This window comes from Colossoma macropomum, unplaced genomic scaffold (assembly GCF_904425465.1).
Source record: "Colossoma macropomum unplaced genomic scaffold, Colossoma_macropomum, whole genome shotgun sequence".
Lineage (NCBI taxonomy): Eukaryota > Metazoa > Chordata > Actinopteri > Characiformes > Serrasalmidae > Colossoma > Colossoma macropomum.
Window position 1 is genome coordinate 45,866,323 of NW_023494789.1, and position 25,770 is coordinate 45,892,092.

Below are 25,770 nucleotides of genomic sequence, written 5' to 3' on the forward strand. Positions count from 1 at the left end.
ATACCCAGGGGGACCACCAGGGATTTTGGGCCCCATGAAAAGCCCCAGCAATACTCATAATTTCGCCAGAATATTGAAGACAAACACATAACTGTAAGTAACTGTAAGTAAATTATTAGATAACACATTAATAGGGTTTGACATCAGCGGCGTAAAAACTTGCCTTTTCATTGCTCTCCAGCCCCATGCTGGAATACTCTATACCCCTCTAGCTGAAGCTAGACTATACAAGCTGCTTGTGCACAATTGAACACCTGTGTCAGCAATGGGTGTACCTGAAAGTAGCTGGATTCACTAATTAAAAGAGATGTCTGCATACTTTTGGATACATATCATGATTTTTAAAACAATGACTGTGCTTATTGATAACCAAAATTAAACAATAACAGGACTTATTGTCCCCTTATTGGCCACTTGTGCCTTTTAAGTCCTCTCCAGACTTTTCATCTTTTATAAATTATATAAAATTTGATTTATTTTGTAAAAATAGATAAAGATGAAGCTTTCATTTCATTATCTTTATAATATCACTGAAAAACTAAAAACTGAAAAATATTTAAATAGATTTTGGTGGGCCTCTTGGGGAATTTTCTGCTGTATTTTAATTTTATTTTGGTATGAACTTTGAGCGGGACAAAACAGCGCCCTCTAGTGTGTGGTTGCATTCATTCACCTGAATGCACCACATTATATTTCTTTGTAATTCCGCTGTAAAAATAAAAAGTTTGTAAAACGAAGGAGTAAAGCAGAGTTCTTTAGTGTGTCGATAGCAATTATGAACTTCTTGTTTATTTTTTATAAATACATCGAGTGTGAGCTGGAGTGAAACAATGTTCCCTAAAATATAAAAGTAGCATTTATTAAGTTTTTATTTAGAATTTTTATTTTATCTCTTTTAGTATAAGGAGATGTGCCATAGTTACATTTGTGAACATTTAAAATTTATATTTACATATTATTTTGTTAGGAGTGTGAATTTCATTTCAATTATTATTTTATTTTTATTTCACATTATGAGTGTGAAAGCGGATGAAACAGTGCCCTCTATCGGCTCCGTTGTATAAGTGTCCATGTGGCTGTAAACCCTCCCGGTAGCCGTAGCTCCAACCCAGCAGGCTGCTCAGGCTGCTGCTGTCCTGCACAACAACCGACAGAGGATAATAAGTTCTTAGTTGCCTCAGCAATAATCCTCCATACTCCGGTTTATTGTGACGACCAGAGGGGCTTCTCTCAAGTAAGTGCCGCTTTACTATTTCGATCCTCGACAGGAAGGGGTGAAATAAAGGGCTGATAAATAAGGGTTTAGAGATGGAGCCTGCGTGTCCCGCTCCTGTCTCAGTCTCATGAGCTCTGACTGCCGCAGGCAAAGCTTGGATCATCCTAAAAATACCTCAGTAGTACCAAGTATTCATGCCTGGCTGTGTGGTTTATTAATCTGAACAGTATTAAATCGGATATTACTGATATCAGCGTGATCCACCGGTAGCTTTTCCAGCCAACCAGCCTGTACGCGACTGGTGTGATGGGAGTTTGAGTTATTCAGTCACTTTCTCTGAAATATTTAGAGTTTTGCTCCTATTATGACCTGTAGGGCTCTAAAAGGGTCAAATGGCTGTTCCTATTTCAGTAATCTATCTACCAGATTGTTATTACCATATAATTATGCACTTATGTATTATTATCATTAATAGTAATAGTTTCTGTTATTATGAAGGGCTACGTTATCGCAGACACTGCTGATGTGTACTGTGACAGTTATAGTCGTTTTTTCTGTTTATGTTCATGCTTGCTGTCATGCAAACTGGGCCGCCGGTGTTTTTGTGTATGGGCTCCCTTTACAACATTTCATTGATGAATGTTGAACAAAATTAATGTTGATCATATAGTTTTGGACCAGAAATATACGACTACGTTTTAAACGAGACGCTAACTTTGTTTTTATTGTAAATTAAATAGCGGTTTATGCCGTGATTTCCTACTTTGTCATCGTGTTTGGCGTTATGCATCGCAGCAGGGCGCGGACTGATCAGCGCTGACGTCACCCCAGTATTTCCTGCACTGGCACTGAAAGACCAGCAGAGGGCAGAATATAGCTCAATCACTCACTAACTGAGTGCAATTCATTTAAAGTGGAGCGCCGCCGATTTCTCTGCATTTCGGCATAATTAAATGGTTAAGGTGTCAACAAAATGCATCATTCTAGAGAAATTTACCAAGTCAGCATTGTTCATAGTGGTGGTGATAGGAACTAGATGTCTGAGGAGTTTAATGGCTTGTATTACATGAAATTATTGGTTATGAATGCTCAGCCTGTTGTCTGAGAAATTGTTTTACAGTAGTTTTTGTGACAAAAAGAGGCCTACAACGTATATTAATCAATTTATTTCACTCAATTCGTGGTGGATAGATACTTGGAGGCTGTTCTAAGGCAAAATAATCCCCAAAGAAAATGTATTTAAAAATCAATATAAATTCACTGATACCCGTATATTACGTTTCTGATGTTAGTCATTAGCAACAACAGCAACTTATCCAGTTTTGATTTTCTTCACTGTGATATACAGTTTTTTCCTGGTAATCATACTAAGTCACAGCTTATTTTGAGAGTTCCTTATAGATTATCTACAGATCTCAAATTAATAATTATTAAATGATCTGGTAAAATTCAGTTGTTTATCTACAACATTACAGTTAGGCTTAGGATTGAATGTATTTTTTGTGTTGAACTCAAGGTTTGGTTTAGGGTTAGCCTTAAGATAATCTATTACATTTAACTTAAAGGTCAGTTGTATTTAATAGATATTTAGTTGAATGTTAGATAAGTTTACTGCCAGTGCTGAAACAAATGATACTTTGCTAAATGTTTGCTATTATAATAGTTCTAGTAGCTTTGAAAGCACATACATGGCCATTAGCTACTCAGTCTGTGCTTGTATTATATGACAGCTAAAATGCCAGCAGGCCTACAGACACACAGTCTTGCTATTATTGAAATGCTGGGGTGTTTTTTGTGTGTGTGTGGGCAGAATGTCGGATAAAAGCGAGCTAAAGGCGGAGCTGGAGAGGAAGAAACAGCGCCTGGCTCAGATCAGAGAGGAGAAGAAGAGGAAGGAGGAAGAACGCAAGAAGAAAGAAGTGAGTGTGTTATGTATCCTACAGCACTGTGTGTGTGTGTGTGCACGCTTACATTTCTATACTGGGGCTTTTAGTTTTTTTAAACCAAAAAAGCACAAAAGCAGTTTTTGTTTGAAACTTGTTAACTCTAGTCTTACTATTCAGTTATTAACATCAAGACTATACTTTGTTATTCATTTGTTACTTTTTTATTTTGTAACTATTGTAAAGTATTCAGATGATTCAGTATCCACTGTGAATTATTCAGTAATTATGAATTATTCAGATTGTTCAGTATCTACAATGAATTATTCAATTTACTCAATATCTTCAGTAACTACTATGAACTATTCAGATTATTCAGTATACTATTAATTATTCAATAACTACCAATTATTTAGATTGTTAAAAAAGCCTCTATAAACTAACCATGTTATGAAATATCTATTATTACTTACCCAGTAACTACTCTGAATTATGCAGTTTATTATTCAGTATATTTAGTATCTACTATCATTTATTTATTAATGACTATTAATTGTTTAGATTGTTCAGTAGCTATTATAAATTATTCAGCATCTGTTATTAATTAGTTAGTAACAATTAGTGTTGTAGATCTATGACCACACATTGATTTTATATTTTTATTCAGTTTAATAAAATTATATTGGTATGATTTAATTTTTTTGTTTGTTTTTTACATGGCATGGCAATAGCATAATCATAAATAATTATTATATTATAAATATGAATATAAACAATAAAAAGCTACTGATTAAATATTATTATAAACTACTATTATTACAATCAAAAAAGTTTAAGGGGTTAGTTTTAGGATTATGATCAGGTTACATTAGGTTTGAGGGTGTGTGTGTGTGTGTGTTACTCTGACTCTTCTTCTATTTTTGCAGACTGAGGGTCGAAGGGACGGTTCATCCCCCCCAAACGATGACTCTGATCTGGAGAGGAAGCGGAGAGAAGCGGAGGCCCTGCTGCAGAGCATGGGCATCACTGACCCTGCCATGGGTACGCCCCTATCTGTAGTTTGCTTCTTTAGTTTAGTCAAATGTTCTCTTTACTCACTCTTATAGTTTCTCAGTTAGGTAAAAAATATAGAATGTATTTTTTACTCACTTTCCCTGCTAGCTGGAACTTTTTCTATCACACAGTCCCACCAGGCATTTCCTCTTGTTGGGCTTGTAGATGTGGACAGCTTTGGCATCACTGAGGTTCGAACTCACAGTCTTCTGAGGTTCTTAGACCATTGCATGTTACCACATTACTTTTCAGAGTTAAAAGAGCAAATATTTTTTTACAGTGTATTAAACATTTAAAGACACAGAAATATGAGTAATTTCAGTAGCTTGCGAGTGGTGCAACGGACTAAGCGTTCACCCCCACCAGGAGGTTGTGAGTTTAAACCCCTGTGCTGCCATAGCTGTCTATGACTAGGAGCCCAAGTGGAGGAAATGCGTGGTGGGATGGAAAGAGTCCCAGCTAATGAGGAAAATGAGTAAAAAAAAAACATACATTTTACATTGTTTACCTAACTGAGATGCAGAACTGAAAATGTGAGTTAGGAGAGCTTTTGACTAAACTAATAACATTAGTGTCCTCAAGCTGTGTTAACTCAAAGCAGTGTAGTCAGTTATGTTATAATTTCAAGTTGAGCTGACGTTCATTTTTAGCTGTGTGTAAACTGCATGCTGTTAAAATTTAACTTTATACTGTCACTTAAACTGTCACTAACCGTAGAGTCTCCACAATAGCACTTTTATTATTGTTTGCATAACATTAAGGATACAGCTTTGATGCCTGTTGTCACCCAGAATGTGGTCCTTATCCTTTTGAATACTGTTTGTTGCGTTCTAATGTCTTCTTAAATCACGTTATTCCTGCATGATTTTAACTACTTTTGCATTTTTGTCTTCTTATTCTTTCCGGCACGATCCTCTTTCCCTTTTTTATTTTATTTTTTATCTTTTATTGCTTTTACCCGCACTTTTCCCATTCTTGCTTCCCTCCTCCCTTGCTTGTTTTCCCTGTTTGTCTTTGGTTTTGCATGTGTTATTGCCTTTTTATTTTATTTTGCACTCCAAATTTTCCCCTGTGTGTACATGTGAGTAGTGCAGCCTCTGCGTGTTGTAACAGAGGATACGTGTCTGTTTCATTATTTAGTCCCCCCTCCCATGTCCCCCTCTGCTAAATCGGTGGGCAGTGAGACGGGCAGCCAGGACTCCGCAGATGGAGCAACAGGACCCAGGTAATATTCACTGATACAGCTCTGTTAACATATTAAAGGATTAATCCAACATTTCTCAACCTAATCTTTGTCTGCTGCATCTGTAGAGTACCATTGATTACAAGGCACAATAACTTTGAAAAGTTATTCTGTACTTAGAAGAGAACGGAAAAACTGTTGACTTGAAACATAAATTTATAATAGAAGCCAATGGGCAGCTACTAGATTCTGTGAATAAGTGTTTGAGTATGTGACTACATAACACAAATTCAGAACAGTATGTGATGATAGGATAAAAAAAAAAGAAAGTTTTATCCAAACACTTGAGCAACACAACATAAAAAAAGGCCGGTTTGGGGTGCTTCTTTCAGTTTTAACAAATAAACCTTATGTAGTGCAGCTGTAAGCCACAAAGTAACAAATCAAAATTAGATGAGTTACTACTTAAATATTTTTTGCAGCTGATGTCTAATTCAAAGGACACATGTAAAACATAAACTTCATTTAACTTGTGGGTCACTGCAAACACTTACTGTGTATTTTTATGTTTAAGACATAAAACTCATATTATTTAAATGTCACTTACTCTATCATGAGCAATTCTTTTTACCTAAAGCTTCACTATGTAAGATTTTTTGTTAAAAATAAAAGAAGTGGCATTACTAAATAAGATATGGTGTGCATGCGCTTCTGCAAGTCACCCTGTAAAAGTAAGAGGCATTGGGTCAGATTTTGGGGTAGTTTTTTGACCACGTCATATGTCTTAATGTATTAACGTCACAGACTCAAAAAGAAGGTCTGGCTCAGACCTGAATATTTGATATATATTACATTTGATGAAAATATAATGACAATAGTAGATCATTTAGTTACATCTTTTGAAGACACGTCCTTTACTGAGTTTTGATTGAGCTTTCTTTTGATACTCTTTCAATGCACTCACAATCATCAGATTCATCTGCTTGGGGAAGGCGTCCGAACTACAACTAATGTTGCAAAATGTTGTTCAAATCCCCTCGTCTTACATAGTGCATCTCATTTTTTACCTAGTAGCAACTAACTAATGCATACGCTACTTTAACATGATGATAACGTGTTCTATAAATTCACTTCCAAGGAAACACAAATGCAACCTGTGCTGACTTTTTTGATTCCATATACTTAGTATAGAAGCTAATGATGTGTACAAGTGGAAAAAGAACCCAGTACCCACATCCATAGTTGGTTTATTCTTTAATATTTGCTTGTGACAACCATAGATGCAGCTTTTATTAAACAACAGTTTATGACCAGCTGACACAGTTTAGTTCCAATGCGTCTCACTGAATTTTATGGGTTTTAGCTTCATATTTGGAATTCAAACCAGGGTCATGAACAGAGCTGGAAGCTAGTCTGTGTGGCGCAACCCTGTTTTGATTTAGTACTATATACAGTTAGGCCCAGAAATATTTGGACAGTGACACAAGTTTTGGCATTTTAGCTGTTTACCAAAACAGCTGTTTACCCCTTCACAACATCCACCCAAGTGAAGAACACTCTCCAGGAAGTAGGTGTATCATTATCTAAGTCTACCATAAGGAGAAGACTTCATGAGAGCAAATACAGAGGGTTCACCACAAGGTGCAAACCATTAATCAGCCTCAAAAATAGAAAGGCCAGATTAGACTTTGCCAAAAAAACATCTAAAGAAGCCAACCCAGTTCTGGAACAGCATTATTTGGACAGATGTAACTAAGATCAACCTGTACCAGAATGATGGGAAGAAGAAAGTATGGAGAAGGCTTGAAACGGTTTATGATCCAAAGCACACCACATCCTCTTTAAAACATGGTGGAGGCAGTGTGATGGCATGGGCGTGCATGGCTTCCAATGGCACTGGGTCACTAGTGTTTATTGATGATGTGACAGAAGACAGAAGCAGCTGGATGAATTCTGAAGTGTACAGGGATATACTTTCTGCTCAGATTCAACCAAATGCAGCAAGGTTGATTGGATGTCGCTTCACAGTACAGATGGACAATGACCCAAAACATACTGCAAAAGCAACGAAGGAGTTTTTTAAGGCAAAGAAGTGGAATATTCTGCAATGGCCGAGTCAATCACCAGATCTTAACCCGATCGAGCATGCATTTCACTTGCTTAAGACAAAACTTAAGGCAGAAAGACCCACAAACAAGCAACAACTGAAGACAGCTGCAGTAAAGGCCTGGCAAAGCATCACAAAGGAGGAAACCCAGCGTTTGGTGATGTCCATGGGTTCCAGACTTCAGGCAGTCATTGCCTGCAAAGGATTCTCAATAAAATATTAAAAATGAACATTTTATTTATGGTAAAGTTAATTTGTCCAATTACTTTTGAGCCCCTGAAATGAGGAGGCTTTTTAGAAAAATGGTTGCAATTCCTAAACATTTCATAGGATATTTTTGCTCAACCCCTTGAATTAAACCTGAAAGTCTACACTTCAATTGCATCTCAGTTGTTTCATTTCAAATCCAATGTGGTGGCATGCAGAGCCCAAATCATGAAGATTGTGTCACTGTCCAAATATTTCTGGGCATAATTGTATAACTAGCCTATGTCTGAACTATGTACGGCTGGTGCAACCGGCCCCTGTTCCTACAGATACCTGTGTTCCTACATACCAACACATACATGCATGCTGGTGCTCTGTGCGTAAATAACAAGCTGTTTTGAGTGGTTTGTGTCATTTTTGCATTGTTCCCAATTTTAACTCTTTTCTCCACTAGGGATGTCCCTGTGTCTGTGTGTGTGTGAGTAAAACATACAGCTTTCCTTTAACAGATCTTTCCTTTTTTGACTCCACAAGCATGCTTCCTTCTGTGTGTCTGTGTGTTTTTGTGTGTAACAGGACTCTACACTGGGACTCTGACCCCTCTACTCTTCTGCTGCATTCAGACTCTCAGCTTGGGTACTGCTTTCTGCTCTTCTCTCTAATTCTGTGTTTGTGTGCTGTTTTCCCTGCTCCAAAACACACCTGACTCAACTCACCCACCAATTAGTAGACCCTTCATGAGCTAACAGGGGCAGGGGTAACTAGCGGCTATTTCTGCCATTTAATCTGCTCTTCTCTGATAATAATATGATGTCCCACTTAGATTAGATACCAGTACTGATATGTGGTATTTAATACTGATTCCTGAACAAAAATCTTTCTGACACCTTCTTTAAACTTGCAAACAGAAAGTGGGTGTGGCTTAAAGCATTAATGAGAGTGAGGTGCTGGAAGTGGGTAAGATCTTGGATCAAGCATGCTTATTGGTTCATGGATGCTGATAAGACTGTCTACAATACTGAGCAAAAGTCAGATTTATTATTTTATTATTTTATTATACAGTTTATTATTAATTTCCATCTGGTGGCCCACTAAGACTGGTTGGGGAAACCGATCCACAGTATGACTAGTGCACAGTTTGAGAGAAAGTGTGTGTGTTTTATGCTGACTCTTCCTTATTTTTAGACGGGTTCCTCTGAGGTTGGGAATGGCTAAAGTGACTCAGGTGGATTTCCCTCCAAAAGAGCTGGTGTCCTACTCTAAAGAGACACAGACGCCCACCGCCCACACCCAGCCAAAATATGGTACAACACAAATCCTCCCTGAAAGCAAAACTCAATGGACCTCATCCTGATATATTCATCCTCTAACCTTGTAAAGGTGTGCAGAAGAATTAAAGTCATATTTTTGCTTTTCCACAGCAGAAGACGATAATGAGGAGGAAGACTTAGCTGTGGTTGAGTCTGTGCTCGAAACTCCTCAGGACGACTCTGAGAAAGCTGAAGAGGAGGGTAGGGAATTAATAGCTCACATATTGGCTGGGGGGGGGGTAGTCGATTCTTAGGTGCATCACAGTTCTCTTTTGAATGATTCTCTATCAATCCACAATACAGTGTTTACACTGTAAAAAAAAATCTAAATTTTGATTTAAAAAGTAAATAACCTGGTTGCTTTAAAAAATCAAGTTTATTGGCCTTGAAATAAAATACAAAACATAGATTATTGTTCTGTTAACTTATTGTTAGAAGTTCAACTTAAAATTTTAAGACAGACAGGTGACTTACTATTTTAAGTTAAAACACTGAACCATTTTTTACAGTGTATGTATGAAAGTTGTTTTAAAACCTATTAAGCCCAATACAACTGACTGCCCAACCAATATTTAATGTAATATAACAACCCTTATATTTCATATTTCTAATATTTTTAAAAATTAGAAAAAAAATAAGAAAATGTCCAAAAATAACTTCAGACAATAATTTCACTCATAAATCTCACATGTATCCCCAAGTTACCCATATATTATTGAAATTATTGTAATTATTGTTCTGAATCAAGTGCTATCATTTTTTAATTCCAGCTCCTTGTAGAGCCATTTTTTGATTGTACTTTTTTTAGTCTTTGGTCTAATAGCATTACTCTTTTTTGTAAATATTTCTGTACCCTCTGGTAGTTGTTCTAATACAGAGTGGTTTCCCATTGAAATGTATTGAAATTTGCTAGACAGTATATACTCTTTGCAGGTTGTGTCTGGGTGTGTTTGTAAGGTTGATGGTGATTTGTTGAGATATTGGCCTATTTGAGATGAACGCTAATTTTTCATGACAATATGCAAACCTTATTACAAAAAGTAACCCTTTTGGACCAAGGACTAAAAAAGTACAATAAGAAAATTGGACGCTGTAGCTAAACTGTTTGACCAATTATGGTTTTGTTTTCAGATTTGTGCTCAGGGAAGCTCTAACTGGGTAGTTAACTGGGTAGATTTTTCACTGAACTATGGCCTTAAGAAAGCCCAGGGTCCTAACCAGTACAATATCCTGTTGATGCAACATTGACCTCCTAAATGAATGATTTCTAGGCTAATATTTCTGTGCGTTATGTTTTATGTGATTTGACACCAAACTTCAGATGGCAAACAGATCTTGGATGATCTACTACATTTTGCTAAAAAGTGAGAATTGTATAAATTTGATGTTTTGGCAATATCCCTAGCCCGTTTTCCGCTCTGTCCTGCTCTCTAGTGCCCCCTCACGAGCTGACTGAAGAGGAGAAGCAGCAGATCCTGCACTCAGAGGAGTTTCTGACATTTTTTGACCACAGCTCCCGCATTGTGGAACGAGCGCTCTCAGAGCAGGTGGATGTCTGCTTCGACTACAGTGGCCGCGACCTGCAAGACAAGGAGGGGTGAGGAGTGTGTGTGTGTTTGTGTGTGTTATCATTACATATAGATATGTACATACCATCACTGTTGCAACAACACCTTGTATCTCCAGACTGAAGGGAATAAAGCTGCAGTTGCAGTGGAAGGCACCGACAGAAGTGATCCATTCATTATGAAATTTGAACATAATGCAAAGAGTAAATTTCAAATTATGCAAAAAGTTAAAAGACGGCAAAAAGAAAGATACAAGGTTTTTGCATGACAGTGACAATATATATAATACAATGGGACATATTATTGGGACATATTACATATAGGTACATAGGTACTTGCATATGTAAAATAAATGGAACAGGTTATTAAAGAATAAGGGTACTTATATGTATGTTATACCTATGGGACATCCAAACCCAATTCCCAAAAAGTTGGGACAGGTGGTAAAATGCAAATAAAATCAGAAGGTAATGATTTGTAAATATACTTAAGAAATTTGTACAAAAAAAATCTTGAACAGGTGATGTAATCATGCTTGGATCTAAAATGAGCATCCATGAAAGGCCTAGTCCTTTATGAGCAAGGATTGCTTAGACTTGACAATTTTGCCAAAAATGCTTCTCAGTGAGGGCTAGACTTTGGTTTGTACATTTCACCCCGTATTCTGACAAGGTAGAAATATGTTTAAATTATTTAATTTCTTATTTTCTGTTTTTTCTCTCGCACAGTCCAAGCTAAACTTTTTTTTTTTGTAATTCACATTTTTTATACATGAACAGCATTACAATACAGGGCAATTAAAGCAGAATTTGTGTTTGTTTGATTTGTTCTGCAGCCCCTTTGTCCCTTCTCTTATATCCCTTCCCAGTTTAAGATGAGATATAAGATACACAGGATCATATTAAACATTAGCCTAAGTTAAATAAAAAAATACATTCAGACTAAACAAACAACAACAGCAATAAAAAAAAAAATAATAACAATAATAATAATAATAATGGACATGATAAGCCCAAGCTAGACTTTGTGACACATTTCCATGTTGAACAATAATGCCTTCTGCTTTGTATGTGTGTGTGTGTGTGTATGTTCCAGAGAGACTCAGGCTGGGTCTAAGCTGTCCCTGAACAGGCAGTTTATGGATGAGCGCTGGTCCAGACACAGAGTGGTCACCTGTCTGGACTGGTCTTCACAGGTTTGCTATCCAGAGATTGTCTGTCCACATCGTTCAGTCACATTTAATACTTTATTAAGCAGTTTTTGCACCAGTCATTTTCTTAGCCTTTCCTGACTTTTCTGAAAAAATGAAGAAATGCTAATAAGAGTTAAAATGACTCGAGGCAGATAACGAAACAAAACATTACTATAAAAAAGTAAAAATTAAAAGAATGTTTTATATGGTTTATTTTACCAAACTACAATCTATAGTTATCACTGAATTAAATAAAATTCTGAAAAGTCTCTTCTCTCTCTCTTTCTGTCTCTCCCTCTCTCCCTGTCTTTCACTCACAGTATCCTGAGTTATTGGTAGCTTCTTACAGCAGTAATGAGGAAGCTCCTCATGAGCCCGATGGAGTTGCCCTGGTGTGGAATATGAAGTATAAGAAAACCACACCCGAATATGTCTTCCATTGCCAGGTGAGGTTAAATTAGGTCAGTTCTGAGGTTTTCCAGTCATGTGTTTAACAAGCTCTAACCCACTGATTCAGCTCATAAACAGCTTGACAGCTGACCTGTCTACTGATGCAAGATATATGGAACACTGGTAAAAATCTCACTCACCTAATGAGAAACCTTCTTATTAACTATTATTGTCAAAACACATATATTTAGAGTCTTATATTTTATTTTGTACATGTACGTGGTCACAATGTTAAAATAGATCAGTTGTAGTCTTTTGTCCTGTAATCAAGGTAGCTTTAGCATGGTGGCAGATTCTGTGTTGTCATCTTTTCCACATGCCTAATGAATAACATAGTCAAGCTTGGTAGCAAGTGAAAACTCATGTAGCCACTCTAAACCAACACTGTAGCACTGTAGCTCTTATTAAAAATGTGACACAGTTTAAGGCAAGATTGTGATGATTTAGGCATTCACCGCTAATTACTTGTTTGCTACATTAGCCTACATTAGCAAACGTCTGACACTAAACATGTCTTGGCTGAAAATGGTAATTTTTGCTGATCCATTCCTTTAAGGATTATATTTTTCAAGCTGTGGTTTTATTTTTTCTCTCTCTCTCCAGTCAGCAGTGATGTCAGCAGCATTTGCTCGTTTCCATCCTAATCTGGTCGTTGGGGGAACATACTCAGGACAGATCGTTCTGTGGGATAACCGCAGTAACAAACGCACCCCAGTACAGAGAACACCACTGTCTGCCTCTGCACATACGGTACACACACACACACAACACCCTCAATTACTTACAGCATTATCTGTCATAAACAATCTGGCAAAACCCAGAAATTATGTGTGCTTAAATTCTGTATTGACACAAGCTCTGTTTCTCATTTTGTATCTTGTATCTTTTTTTTCCATTTCTTATTTGCCTTCTCTCCCTTCCCTTCCTAATTTTCATCGTTATTATTATTAATATTATTATTATTATTACAACCCCATTTCCAAAAAAGTTGGGATGCTGTGCAAAATGTAAATGAAAACAAAATGCAGTGATGTGCAAATCATTTAAACCCTATATTTATTTGAAAATAGTACAAAGACAACATATCAAATGCTAAAACAGAAATTTCATTGTTTTTTGAAAAATATTTGCCCATTTTGAATTTGCATGAATAGCAGAAACACATTCCAAAAAAGTTGGGACGGGGACAACAAAAGGCTGGGAAAGTTGTGTAATGCTAAAAACCAATTTGAGCTGGCCATAATCTTCGGGCCCTCAGGCGGAACTGCATTAAAAACAGACATGATTCTGTAGTGGAAATCACTGTATGGGCTTAGAAACACTTCTGAAAACCAGTGTCTGTGAACACAGTTCACTTTGTTGCATATTACTGCATTCTGTTTTTATTTGCGTTTTGCACAGCGTTCCAACTTTTTGGGAAATGGGGTAGTATGATCTATTTAAACCAAAAGCATTAATTAAGATAGTAATAAGCTAAATATAGACAAAATCTTCATTTATGAGGTACTTTTTGTGGGAGTTGGCTGTCCCAAACACTAACCTCTAAATTAAATTTGTAAGATCCTTTTGATTTCTTTTAAATTTTAAAATTTTATATTTATCATAAATTTAATTTTTGAACAAAAAATGTAAAAAAAAATGCTGTCCTACATTTTCATGTCACTACCAAAATACAAAGAGTTTTATCCCATAGGCGGAGCCTTATTTTAGCCACATCCTTGCATTTTAGAGCAGGAAGTGCGACTGAAAATCAGTGTATAACCTTATGAATTGTCACTACTGAAATACACATTTTCTGTGATTACGTTAACCATTTTGTGTTTTAATGAAAAATATTATGATTTTATGTGGTTTCATCTGTTTAAAGCTGTGCTTGCGAGTCATGTACTGGATAGCATTTTTGAGTTCTGCTCAAAATTACCTAAAATTGTCACAACCAAAACAGTCACTACTAAAACATGGAAAAGTTTTGTAGTGTTCAAAGGGTCACACAAAGCAAAAGGATTTTAGCCTAAGTCCAAGTCATTTAAACATCTGGAAATATGTTTTCAGATCTGACTTCGAACCAGTTCAGTAGAATGATCCATAGAGGCCATGTGTAGGTTTTTAAGAATCTTACATTGTACAAATTAAAAGCATTAAATAGATATTAAATAAACTAAAATCACTTGCCGTTCATCTAACATAGTCCGCAGGAAAATATATATGGGTGTGAGTTATATAGAACAGGGTTTTTATATGTGATATACCTTCATTGCCGTCCACTTGTTACTCATCTTAATTTTTTTTTAAGTGGCTTTAAAAAGGCTTACAAAAATCATATTTAACTTGAGGCTACCAGCAGATATTCTGAGATATTTAATAGTTACTCTCTTTCTCTTCATATCCAGCATCCAGTGTACTGTGTGAATGTGGTGGGCACTCAGAATGCTCATAACCTCATCAGCATCTCCACTGATGGCAAAATGTGCTCCTGGAGCCTGGACATGCTGTCCACTCCACAGGTAACACACACATACACACACAAAATCAGAACTTAAGATGCATACACAAAGCCCACATAAACCACTTTTTACCCACTTAAGTAAAAAAATAAATAAAATAAATAATAATAAGAAGAATACACTATATATATCTGGAAGTATCGAGACACTATTTTCTAATTAGTGAATTCAGCTTCTTTAAGGTTCACCCATTGCTGATACAGGAGTTCAACTGCGCTCTCACAACTTGTATAATCTCCATAGACAAGCATTGATAACAGATTGGGACACTCTGGAATGGCCGCAGCCTAAGGTCACCATGTCCAATACCAAGTGTCAGCTAGAGGAGTATCAAATCCCCCCAGCACTGGGTTGTGGAGCAGTGGAACAGTGTTCTCTGGGGTGATGGAGCACCATCCAATATGCTTGGGAAAAGCTGTGGTGTTTGTGATCCAGAGCTATTCATCAAACATCACCCCTTCACCTCACTTATGCTCTTGTGGCTAAATACGATAAAATCCTCACAGCAATGTTACTACATCTAGTGTAAAGCCTTCTCAGAAGAGTAGAGGCTGTTAAAACACCCTATTAATGCCTTTGATTTCAGAAGAAACACTGGATGAGCAGGTGTCTACAGTGTATAGCGAGCTTACCTGATGTGTCTGTGGGTGTGTCTGCAGGACAGCCTGGAGCTGGTGTTTAAACAGTCCAAACCTGTGGCTGTAACCTCCATGTCTTTTCCTCTGGGTGATGTCAATAACTTTGTGGTGGGCAGTGAAGATGGCACAGTCTACACAGCATGCAGACATGGAAGGTGTGTGTTTAAATTTGTTTTGATCTCTTTGTGGAAACCAAATAGAAGACAAAGACATTCTTATTATGTGGGAATTTAGCAAACATCCATGATTTTTTTTCTCTAGTAAAATGTTTTTGTTTGACAAAATAAAAGAGCCAAATGTTCTGTGGGTTGCTAAGGTTAAAGCGATAGTTCAGTTTGATAGCGTATTTACACATTTGCCTCCTTACTCTGAATGTAGTCACTCAGCCGAGACATGTTTTGTTTCTGAAGTTTGCTTGTTGTCTGTAGAGGATGTGTTCACTTATTTTTGCTTAAAATACATAATTTGACCAGGGGCTTGTAAATTCTTGCACACAACTGTAAGTGGTTTCTGACACAGTATTATACACTGTTATGTATAAAAATGGACAAATAGCTAAAACAGTTGTATAGTCTTTCCACAAGATCAATGCCAAAGGAGCGTAGTAATTTGAAATTTTTTTTATGAATTTGTCCTCCATAGTCTGTTACCTGTTGCTCTTAACAAAAAACAGATTTTCCCACCTCAGTTAACAATACATTTTGTTTTGTGTTAATTAACACTGATAAACCTTTTTTAACAGTAAATTACGTGACTTTTTTGGGAATACTGCAAAAATTTATATAAAAAATTTTTGCTCCCTGTATTTTGTGTGAGGTGGTGGACATATGCTTTACTCCCCCTGTTAAGGATGCGGAAAACAACAATTTCTAAATATTAAATAAATGCACGCTTCACTAGCTTTTGAATCCTTAGAGACTTAAATGATGTCAGTTCCTTCTCATCATGTCATTATTTTAATGGCTAAATAACTTGTGTGTGTGTGTTGTAGCAAAGCAGGAATCAGTGACATGTTCGAGGGTCATCATGGTCCAGTCACAGGACTGGACTGCCACACGGCTGCTGGACCTGTAGATTTCTCCCATCTGTTTGTGACTTCATCCTTTGACTGGACTGTTAAACTGTGGAGCACAAGGGTAACACTAACACACACACACACACATACAGCAAAACTCATGTTTTGACTGGACTGTCAAACTGTGGAGCACCAGAGTGCAGCACAGCCTCACACAGACACAAAAACCCAGCAGTTAAAAATACTCTATTTCTCTGCATTGCTGAATATTCTGTTCTCATTCATGAGTTCAGATAATGGGCTGGGGATATTGGCAAAAATATTATCACGATGATTCTTTTTTAATCACTAAGTTTAAGCCTTTGCTGCTAAAAGTGGATTGAAAATGACAATCATTCAATAAAAAACCCCCAGACATGTATCATATCATGATAATTATATATTTATATTATCAGCCACTGTTTAACACCAAACTGTGTCACTTCACATGAAAGCACTGCACAAAGATAACACCCTTTAATATGTTCAGGGTAGATGTGTAATCAGCACATATTAAGATCTTACTTCGTCATGTTGGGTTTTCTTAAAGCAATAGTTCAGCAAAGAAACAAATCTACACAATTTTCCTTTTACCTCAAATGTAATTGATCAGCAAAGACATGTTTGTTGTCTAAAGTGTGTTTCTTTAGTTTTCACTTGAGCTATAAGGCTATAGCTATAGAAGCCAATATATTCCACCAATTAGCATGAAAACTGCATGTCTAAATAATCACACAAATAATAGTTTTAAAGTGATCTCAGGGGCAAAAATGAACAAAGGCACAAACAAAATTCAAGGAACAAATGGCTACTTCTACTACTGTAGCTATACTATACATTGTATATTAGCCTCATAGCTCCGGTGTAAGACTAAAAAAGCAAACTTAGGAAGCCTGAACATGTCTTGGCTGATCTACATTTGAGGTAAGGGGAAACATTGTTTTATCTGTTCTGTACTGGAGAATGCCAGCTATGTGTGTGTAAGTATCTCTTCTTGTCTCTGTAGAATACTAAGCCGCTGTACTCATTTGAGGATAACTCAGACTATGTGTATGATGTCATGTGGTCCCCTGCCCACCCTGCCCTGTTTGCCTGTGTGGATGGAGTGGGTCACCTTGACCTCTGGAATCTCAACAATGAGACAGAGGTACATGTGTTTTATCTCACATCCCTCCAAGGTATAAAAACAAACATGTACCATGTGTAGAATTTAGAAATGAGTAAATGTCATATCTCTCATATGTATTATTATCAAGGTGCCTATAGGCAATAATTATATAAAACTGTGAAGTATATGTAATATACCTACAATAATAATGATACACACTTCATATAGGTATTTACATATAACCATAAAGTATTCAGACCTTAGAAATAGAGATAGTAATAAGCTAAATATATATACAAAATCATCATTTATAGGGTACTTTCTATTGGAAGGTGGCTGTCCCAAACAGTAACCCCTAAATTTGTGTAAAATATCTTTTTTCCAGCAAATAAACAGTAATTGTGCATTAAAATGTACAGATGTGTGAACTCTGTAGAGGAATGTTGAATTATTTACACTTATTTACCTTCAAGTGCTTTGACCTATTACTGATATAAACTCTTTACTATATTAGAAACCCCCTGTTTTGTATTTGCACAAATGGCCACTTTATTAGAAACACCTACCTTACTGTGCATCAGCAAATGGACTATGTTCTCTAAATGTACACCAGCAAGGTGGAGCTGCAAGGGAGAGGTTTCTAATAAAATCACAACTAAATGTATCTGTTCTGTTACTTTGAGTATTTACTGCAGCAGTTATTAACATCCTTTGCTTGAATAATTTTCAGACTGATGTTCAGTCTAACAGTAAATCACAAAACTTTGGCTAGCGCTGTGCATAAATTCAGAGTAATGTTGCTGCATAAGACTGCTGAGTTGGAATACATCATCACCTTCTGTCTGTAATTTATTATTAATTCACTCAAAAAAAGTCCATAAAGTGATTCTTGATTGTAAAAAAGAGTATTTTTATTATTACTATTTACATAAAAGAAATTAATAAAGAAGAAAAAAATACTGAAAGAAAGAAACAAACAATAAAAGAAAGGCAGAAAGTTGCTTCTTGTTAACTGTTAATATCAAGTTAATGAAGATGGTGGTTAAACGTCTATCTCTTCCCTACCATATACCCTGCACAACATTTCCCCTTCGTGCCACACATTAATCCAAGTAAGATCTTCTCCTCTGTCTGAATATACAGCCCTCCCTTCTCCATCCGTCTTGCCCCAACCCTCCTCCTAACTGCCTCTATCTCTCCATTAATCCTCCCCCCTTTTCTCCAGAGATCTCCTGCACCATATCTGCTGTAGAACATAATTGCACATGACTGTGCAATTTTCTCCTCTGGGCTCATAAGCAGATCTGGAGGAGAATACAGTTGTGATGAACAGCTAATTTCTAATGAAGTGTTTAAGATGATCAATAGCTCCCTTTAGAACTAATCGAAAATCAAAAAACTTTACCATTAGTCATGTGTAGCACAGACTTAGACATGATCTGTAATCTGTAAGTGAGGGATCTGTAAAATAAAAAAATACATTGGAGAAAAGCAAGAATCAACAAGATGTTCTAGCAGAGGTGGAGACTCTAAATACATTTAATTATTTTTGGGTTCCTGCTGGTTTCTACCCACCTGAGATGGTCTCAGCCAGGGTTTCATCAACTTTTTGCACATTTGCTGCCTCTCCTGCAGCCACATTCTCCTCATCTTTCCACCGCTTAGCAGGCTTTTCCTCTTCTTCCTTCTTCAGCAGCATCTCAATCACTAACTTGTGCCTCAATTTAACTTTCTTCTGCACAGCCAAACTGTATTCCTCCTGCACCTCATCCACATCTTGTCTGCAACAGCACAGAAACCTTATTTTAGATACTGTCATCTCCAGTGTTATGATTCAAACTGATCATGAAATAGAGTTTTACTCTCAGTTCCAACATTCTGATGGGCCTTTATAACATCAGCATTGGGTCATTCTCATAGTACTCTTTATACTTTCATATGGATGGTACTTTTTCTAATTTTTCGATTTAATTTGTAAATCTTTCATAGGGCATTATTCTTTGCTTCATGGTTGTACCATTTAATTTGCTTAATTTCTGAACACAATCTATGTTTGTCATCATAAACTCATTCATTATGTCCTCCATCTGTCTACCACTCTGCCTGTCATTAAGGTTAGACCTTCTAACCTCAGTTTTTCAACAGTAAAAGTTACTTTTCTGTGCTGGGGTGGATATGTTATGCTCGATGGACCTTGTCAAACTGTCAGCTTTTGAACTCAGCTCCTCTTAAATTATGCCACTTCTTCATCACATCACTTAATGATACATTACTGACAGTACATTACTTTAATGGCTAAATAAGTCATTGTGATGTAGAAAGAAAGCAAAACACAAGGACACAAATTATAAAATTTACTTAAAATAATGTTATATTCACTTGATGCACTGTATGTAGTGTAGAACAGATATAGACCCTGCTACCAAATTAGTTCAAACCCAAACCCCTAAATTTTACTACTTACTACAACTTATTACTTATAATTTTAATATAAATTTTAAAAATCATTTTTTCAGTGTTTTTAAAGATATTCAAATCTCTCTCTCTTTCACTCTCTCTCTATCTATCTATCTTTCTATATATATATATATATATATATATATATATACATAAAATGATATGATCTATACACACACATATTCACTCGCTTTCTTATCCTTTCTGTGTACTGGCTTTGTTGTAGGTTCCTACAGCTAGTGTCACAGTGGAGGGCAGTCCAGCTCTGAACCGTGTACGCTGGGCAAATTCGGGCAGAGAGGTTGCTGTTGGTGACTCTGAGGGTCAGGTACACATCTATGACGTGGGAGAGGTGAGAAACTCAAATCTCTCTAACTTCTTTAACTTCATTTATATATATTTGCCTAAAAACTTATCACAAAATATAAATATATACACCCCATATATACATTTTAAATATGATGGTGTTATGTGGTGCAGGAATTTACTCAAGAGGTCAAAACCAATTTCCCTCATTTTTTTCGATGTATTATTTATTAGTTTTTTTTAGGATTTATTATTCTCCACAAAGCCAATAAGCAAACAGCGATAAAATCAAAGCATGAAATAAAGTGTCGAAGCAGGAGATAATATCTGAAATTTGGATTAGTGTACAGTGCGTTTTAAGACCCCCTTGATGTAATTTAAAAGGGATGGTACGAAAATCACTGGATGACATAATTGAATAAAATGCATTTTGATGCTGAATTACACCACCGGTCCCTGGATAAACTAAGAATTGAAACAAGCTGAAAGATAATTTGCTGCCTATAATGTAACTGTCAGATCCATACCAAACATGGAATTAACCCTTCTTAAAGATCTGAGTTTAAAGCTTGCATACAGAAATAAATGCTGACATACAGCAGAATTTAAATATCAAGTGGAGACCATCCCAAAAAGTTCAGGAAATGACAAAAATACAATACATTTCAAACATTCAACCAGATATAATCAAATTATAATCAGATGTAAGTATTACCAGGATATCATTCTATATTCTATTCACTCTCAATCAATGCTCACTGAATAATTAATGATTCCATAACAGTATCTCTAAATAATATCCAAATCTGTGAGGGGTCTGGGTGAATCAGACGCTTGCCGTGTTGGCTGTCGGTTAAAAGGTTAATATAGGAACAAACTAGAGGCGGGATCCAAAAACAAGCTAAGGTCATGACAAGGAATACAAGTGAATAAAATCAATCAGGAGAGGCTAAACGTGGATAGGATGGCTGTAGAGTCCAGAGTCATGTGACCTCCTAGAGGATTCTGGGAGTTAGAGTCCACAACGGAGTGAGGAGTAGTGGTTTCAGCGAAGCCGGGGAGAGCCGTGACAGAATTATGTCATAAAATCAATATTTTAACTCTCTTTATAGGTAATGATTTACAAAAAAAACCCTGATTAATACCCATTGATCTGATTTAAACGTTGAGCAGTCAATTAACTTATTAACCACCACTTCAAACCACTTTGGGGAGAATGCAGTTCATTTTGCACTGGAGCCTAATGTAGCTAACAAGTAATGAGAGTTTATGTACGTCATATAGCATTGTGTAAACTGCATACCTAAATCTTCAGACAGTTGCCTCAAACTGTGTCAAATTGTTAACTAGCCTCAAAGGTATTAATGGGGAGTTTGCAGCAGTAACATCCTCTACTCTTCTGAGAAGGCTTTACACTAAATATTGGAACATTAGATTGCATTCAGCCATGACAGCATTAATGATGTACTGATGTTGGAAGATTAGTTCTGGATCATAAATGCCTCTCCAGCTCATCCCAAAGACATTGGTTGGAGCATTATCAGACCAGAGAGCACAGTTTCACTGCTGCGGGGCTTTATACCCCTCTAGCTGGCACTTGGCATTGTGCATGATGACCTTAGGCTCACATGCGGCTGCATCATAGCTTGATAGCTCCAGTGCTCAAGTAAAAAAGCAAACTTCATACACCAAACATGTCTTGGCTTAATGACTTCATTTGGGGTAACTCCGATTTTTCTCGTTCTTTAGTCTGTCATTGTCCATTTTAGACTGGCCTGGGTGCTTTTTCTGTTTATGTTCCTCACTACAGAAGTACCTTTTGATTTAAGTAAGAACAAGATGCCTAAATTGTGTTATTAAGCTGTTATTTGGTATTTACTTCTGTTGGTTGTTAATTTATGTTTCCAGCAGATCGCCGTGCCGCGACAGGATGAGTGGAGCCGCTTTGTACGAACGCTAACCGAGCTCAACGAGAACCAAGAGGATGCAGAGGAACTGGCAACTCAGCGCCTTGCTGCCTGAGCCTGCATTACATGATTTGGCAACCCACCTTAATAACCACAACTGAGAGGAAGTGTGAAGATCTTCAGCTTCCTGCATCTTCCTGCACAGCAATTTTAAGTGTTCTTGAGCGACAATCTAGAGTTTTCTTTCAACTCGCTGAAAGAGTTTCCCAGTAATGTGGAATATAGCAAGTGAAAGTTGGGAAAATGTATTTTAAGCTCATAATTTATAAACAGATAAATGTTATGTAGGACATGAAGAGGGAGGGTAGGTGTATTTAGCTAGAAACTATGACCATTGGGAACTGTTGGGAAACAGACAGTTGGGAAAACACCTAGAGCTCCAATTCACACTAATCCAGTAGACACAACCACATGCAAGCTTCGTACTGTACTTTTCCTTATAAAAGTCTTCAGCAGCTTATTCAAGCTCTAATTTCTTACAAGCTCCTTATTGTGGGCTAGGTTTGTCTACCACAATAGCTGCAATACTTTTTTACTCATATAGAATAACACAGTTGACTATGTACTGTCGCTGTCATAAAACCTCCTTTTTCCAAAATTTTAGCTTTCCAGGAGAAGGAATGAGATTTTATAAAAATTTTGATCATTTTGAACATAATTCAACCAGTCCAACATGAATGTTATGAGATTTTATTCCAAATAATTTTGAATTATTCTTTTTAATTTGTCATACAATTTTGATGCAACATATAGAAAAAAGACAATGGAAAAAAAAGCAAGAAATGCAAATGAGTTTCGAGGTTTTAACATGACAGGGACAGTATGCTCATGTATGGAATATAGTTCTGATCTTTCTTTGTAAGCTTCGCTGCAGGCTTGCAGTTTTTTCCAGGAAGAACACTGTGGTATTTCTACATTTTTAACAAACTGTTCCTGTTGGAAACGTCTGTGTTCGACAAACAATTCCAACATGTGAAGTGAAAGCCTTAACCATTTCCAGCAAATCCCACATTCACACTCCTTTGTGTACATACAAAATTTTCAGCACATCATTCTAATCCAGCTGTTCCATTTTTCAACTGAAAATTGAAGTTTTTATTTATTTCAAATTATTGCTGAACTTCTGTACAATTGCACAATAACACTGTTTTTAATTTGAAAGTCTTTATAGACTTTTGGCACAAATTTGTATGGGCACTATTAAAAGTTGTACATTTTCCTCTTGGCATATCAGTGTTAGGTATTAATATTTATATTTATATACAAAAAGAAAAGAAGAAACTTTTTCTCTTTGAGTTGTTGGTGGCTTTTCACATTAACAGGCCACATCAACAGCACTGTTTTTAAAACACTATTATATTTAAGTAAATTAACTGGTTTTATCTTTATTCCATGTTTGGATTTGAAGTGTATTTGTCTAAGACTTGAAACTTACAAGTGATTTTTTTCCTAATTGTGTACTTCTAATATTGCCACTTACAAACCCTTTTACTGACATTACAAGATTTTTGTATCAGCTTGATTTCTTATAGGCACAGGCATGTGTTTTAAATCTAATCCAGATACCAGTTTCATGTTAAGCTTTGTTTTTATGCCTTTATCTAGTTGATATACTTTATATAGACCCATTCTGAACCAAAGCTACACTGCTAATGTCTGTATTTCCATTTTTCTAAACTGCATTTTCTCCTCTGAGTTTTAAGTAGGGATTTTAAGAAATAAACTGACCAACTCCAGCACCTAAACGTTTGTTTTAAAAATTTCTTGTGGATGATGAGAACAAAACTTGATACAAACAGACAAACAAATAAACGAATGAATAACACACCAAGTCTTGGTTTAAAATTTAACCATATGATTTATTTCCATTAAATATGACTGAAATGCATTTAAATTATTTTCTAAACATCAGATTATCCATGATGCATATGTTGTTTGCTTTTGTTTTGACCTATAAATCAAGTCTGGAAACCTCTGTACATCATCAGTATGAGGCAAAAATGAGGGCAAGAGACTATGACTTTGCCTCTCTCTCCCACGTCTCCGTGCAAAAAAGATGTACAAATATGTACAATGCATATGTAAGCTACGCAAAGCATGATGGGAAAAGTATGAAGAGCACTATTGCATGCTTTCTGCAACACTTCCTAATGCCAGCAAAGAAAAATAAGAAGACTAAAAGGAAAAAATGAAGATTAAATGCAGCATGTGCACGTGCAGGGTGGATTCAGGTCAAATGGCACACGAAGAAGAGGGAAATGTTTTTGCTGACTGCCTGAATGTATAGATAGACACGTTTACTGGCCATTGTCAAAGTCCTCTGTAGGTGATAAAAGACGAATATTTGACCGCAGGACATATTTGCAGGCATTGGGTGTGAGCAAAACAGACATGATCAATAAATTTAATGTAAGTGGACCTTATCAAAAGACTGCTAGATAAGCATGATGCCAGACAGCATTAATGGTCTCAGAACAGAACATTGGAAATGGAAAGGAAATTGTGCTTGTGCTGTCTGATTTTTATGCCCCTACATTGAATGGACATTATTCTGATATTCTGTTGCATCATACGTTTGTTTTGCATCTATGAAGGTCATAAATTAGAAATTAGGGAGCCAGTGGTGTATTGTTACCCCTGTCATATGTACTGTTATGTTCCAGCCTCAATTTGGGCAGGGCTTAAAGTACACAGCCAGACCACAGGGGTTACAATATAATGTAGTGTTTCTATTATTTTGTCAGATTCCTGTATGTCTACACCTACTAAACTATAACCTTTAGTGGTGCAATCTAAATAGACATATAATTTACAAAACAAACGTCACATTAGACTTTTCAAACTGTAATGAACATAATGCCATCGTTTTGAGCATAAAGGCACATTAAGCATTTCTAATTTAATACTGAACATATGTATTTGCCTCACTGTCATAAAGCAGTTGCATAAAACTGAGCTTGTGATGTGGAACTTGAGGTGGGATGTAACTGTGGTGGTAAGGTAATAGTGGCGGCAAAAATAGCAGGGCATACTTGAGGGTATACTTGAAACACACCTTGGGGTGTATGTGGTGTTCCTGCTTCTTTCTGTCATGGCAGGTCATATTCTGCTCTTGTATATCATACAAAATAGTCATTATGTTTTACTAAGCTTTTTAAATGTCAGATAATTAAGTTGTCTCACCTCAGATGCCACCTGCCGTCGAAGTTACTGGGGCTACCTTTGGACAGCATCACAAGCTTTTGAGACATCTGTCTGCACTGTTATTTACAAGTGATCAGATTGGATTTGTGTGTCCAGATATCACCAACCTACCTGCATGGGTTGCTGTGATAACGATGTAGGCATCAATAACTACGTAGCTATGCTGGTGATGTGGATTTCAAAGGTGGATGTAGGAGAGAGATGAAGCTTCATCATCTTGCCCTCCAAATTTTCAAAATTCTCTGGCATAAGCATTAATCTTTTGTGCTCTTCCTGAATCCCAGCAGTTTTGTCACCCTGGCATTGGCCTTGATTTTGTTTGTCATGTCACTAGAAATCTGCCTATGTTCACATTACAAGCCT

The 25,770-nt window shown here is 36.5% G+C and overlaps 1 protein-coding gene across 7 annotated transcripts; it reads left to right on the forward strand.

Annotated features, from left to right (window-relative positions):
- Window positions 1-1,068: 1,068 nt before the first annotated feature.
- dync1i2b (dynein, cytoplasmic 1, intermediate chain 2b) lies at window positions 1,069-22,663 on the forward strand. Of its 7 annotated transcripts, none has more exons than XM_036571491.1 (18): window positions 1,069-1,234; window positions 3,027-3,135; window positions 4,026-4,140; window positions 5,293-5,377; window positions 8,104-8,127; window positions 8,226-8,285; window positions 8,835-8,953; window positions 9,071-9,160; window positions 10,394-10,556; window positions 11,623-11,722; window positions 12,040-12,165; window positions 12,773-12,919; window positions 14,560-14,673; window positions 15,333-15,466; window positions 16,303-16,447; window positions 17,372-17,512; window positions 20,157-20,282; window positions 22,148-22,663. In XM_036571491.1, the coding sequence occupies exons 2-18, from the start codon at window positions 3,028-3,030 to the stop codon at window positions 22,256-22,258; spliced, it is 1,908 nt and encodes a 635-aa protein (XP_036427384.1). In that variant the 5' UTR covers window positions 1,069-1,234; window position 3,027; the 3' UTR covers window positions 22,259-22,663. The 7 variants fall into 7 exon arrangements, with proteins under 7 accessions (XP_036427384.1, XP_036427388.1, XP_036427389.1 ...); XM_036571490.1 differs by having other exon boundaries at window positions 1,073-1,234; window positions 22,145-22,663; XM_036571495.1 differs by lacking the exon at window positions 8,104-8,127 and having other exon boundaries at window positions 1,070-1,234.
- The last annotated feature ends 3,107 nt before the right edge of the window (window positions 22,664-25,770 follow it).

Coding starts and splice junctions, on each gene's coding strand:
- dync1i2b (XM_036571490.1), top strand. CDS start 3,028: ATGTCGGATAAAAGCGAGCTAAAGGCGGAGCTGGAGAGGAAGAAACAG. Junction 9,161..10,393: donor TGAGAAAGCTGAAGAGGAGG/GTAGGGAATTAA, acceptor CCTGCTCTCTAG/TGCCCCCTCACGAGCTGACT. Junction 17,513..20,156: donor ATCTCAACAATGAGACAGAG/GTACATGTGTTT, acceptor GCTTTGTTGTAG/GTTCCTACAGCTAGTGTCAC.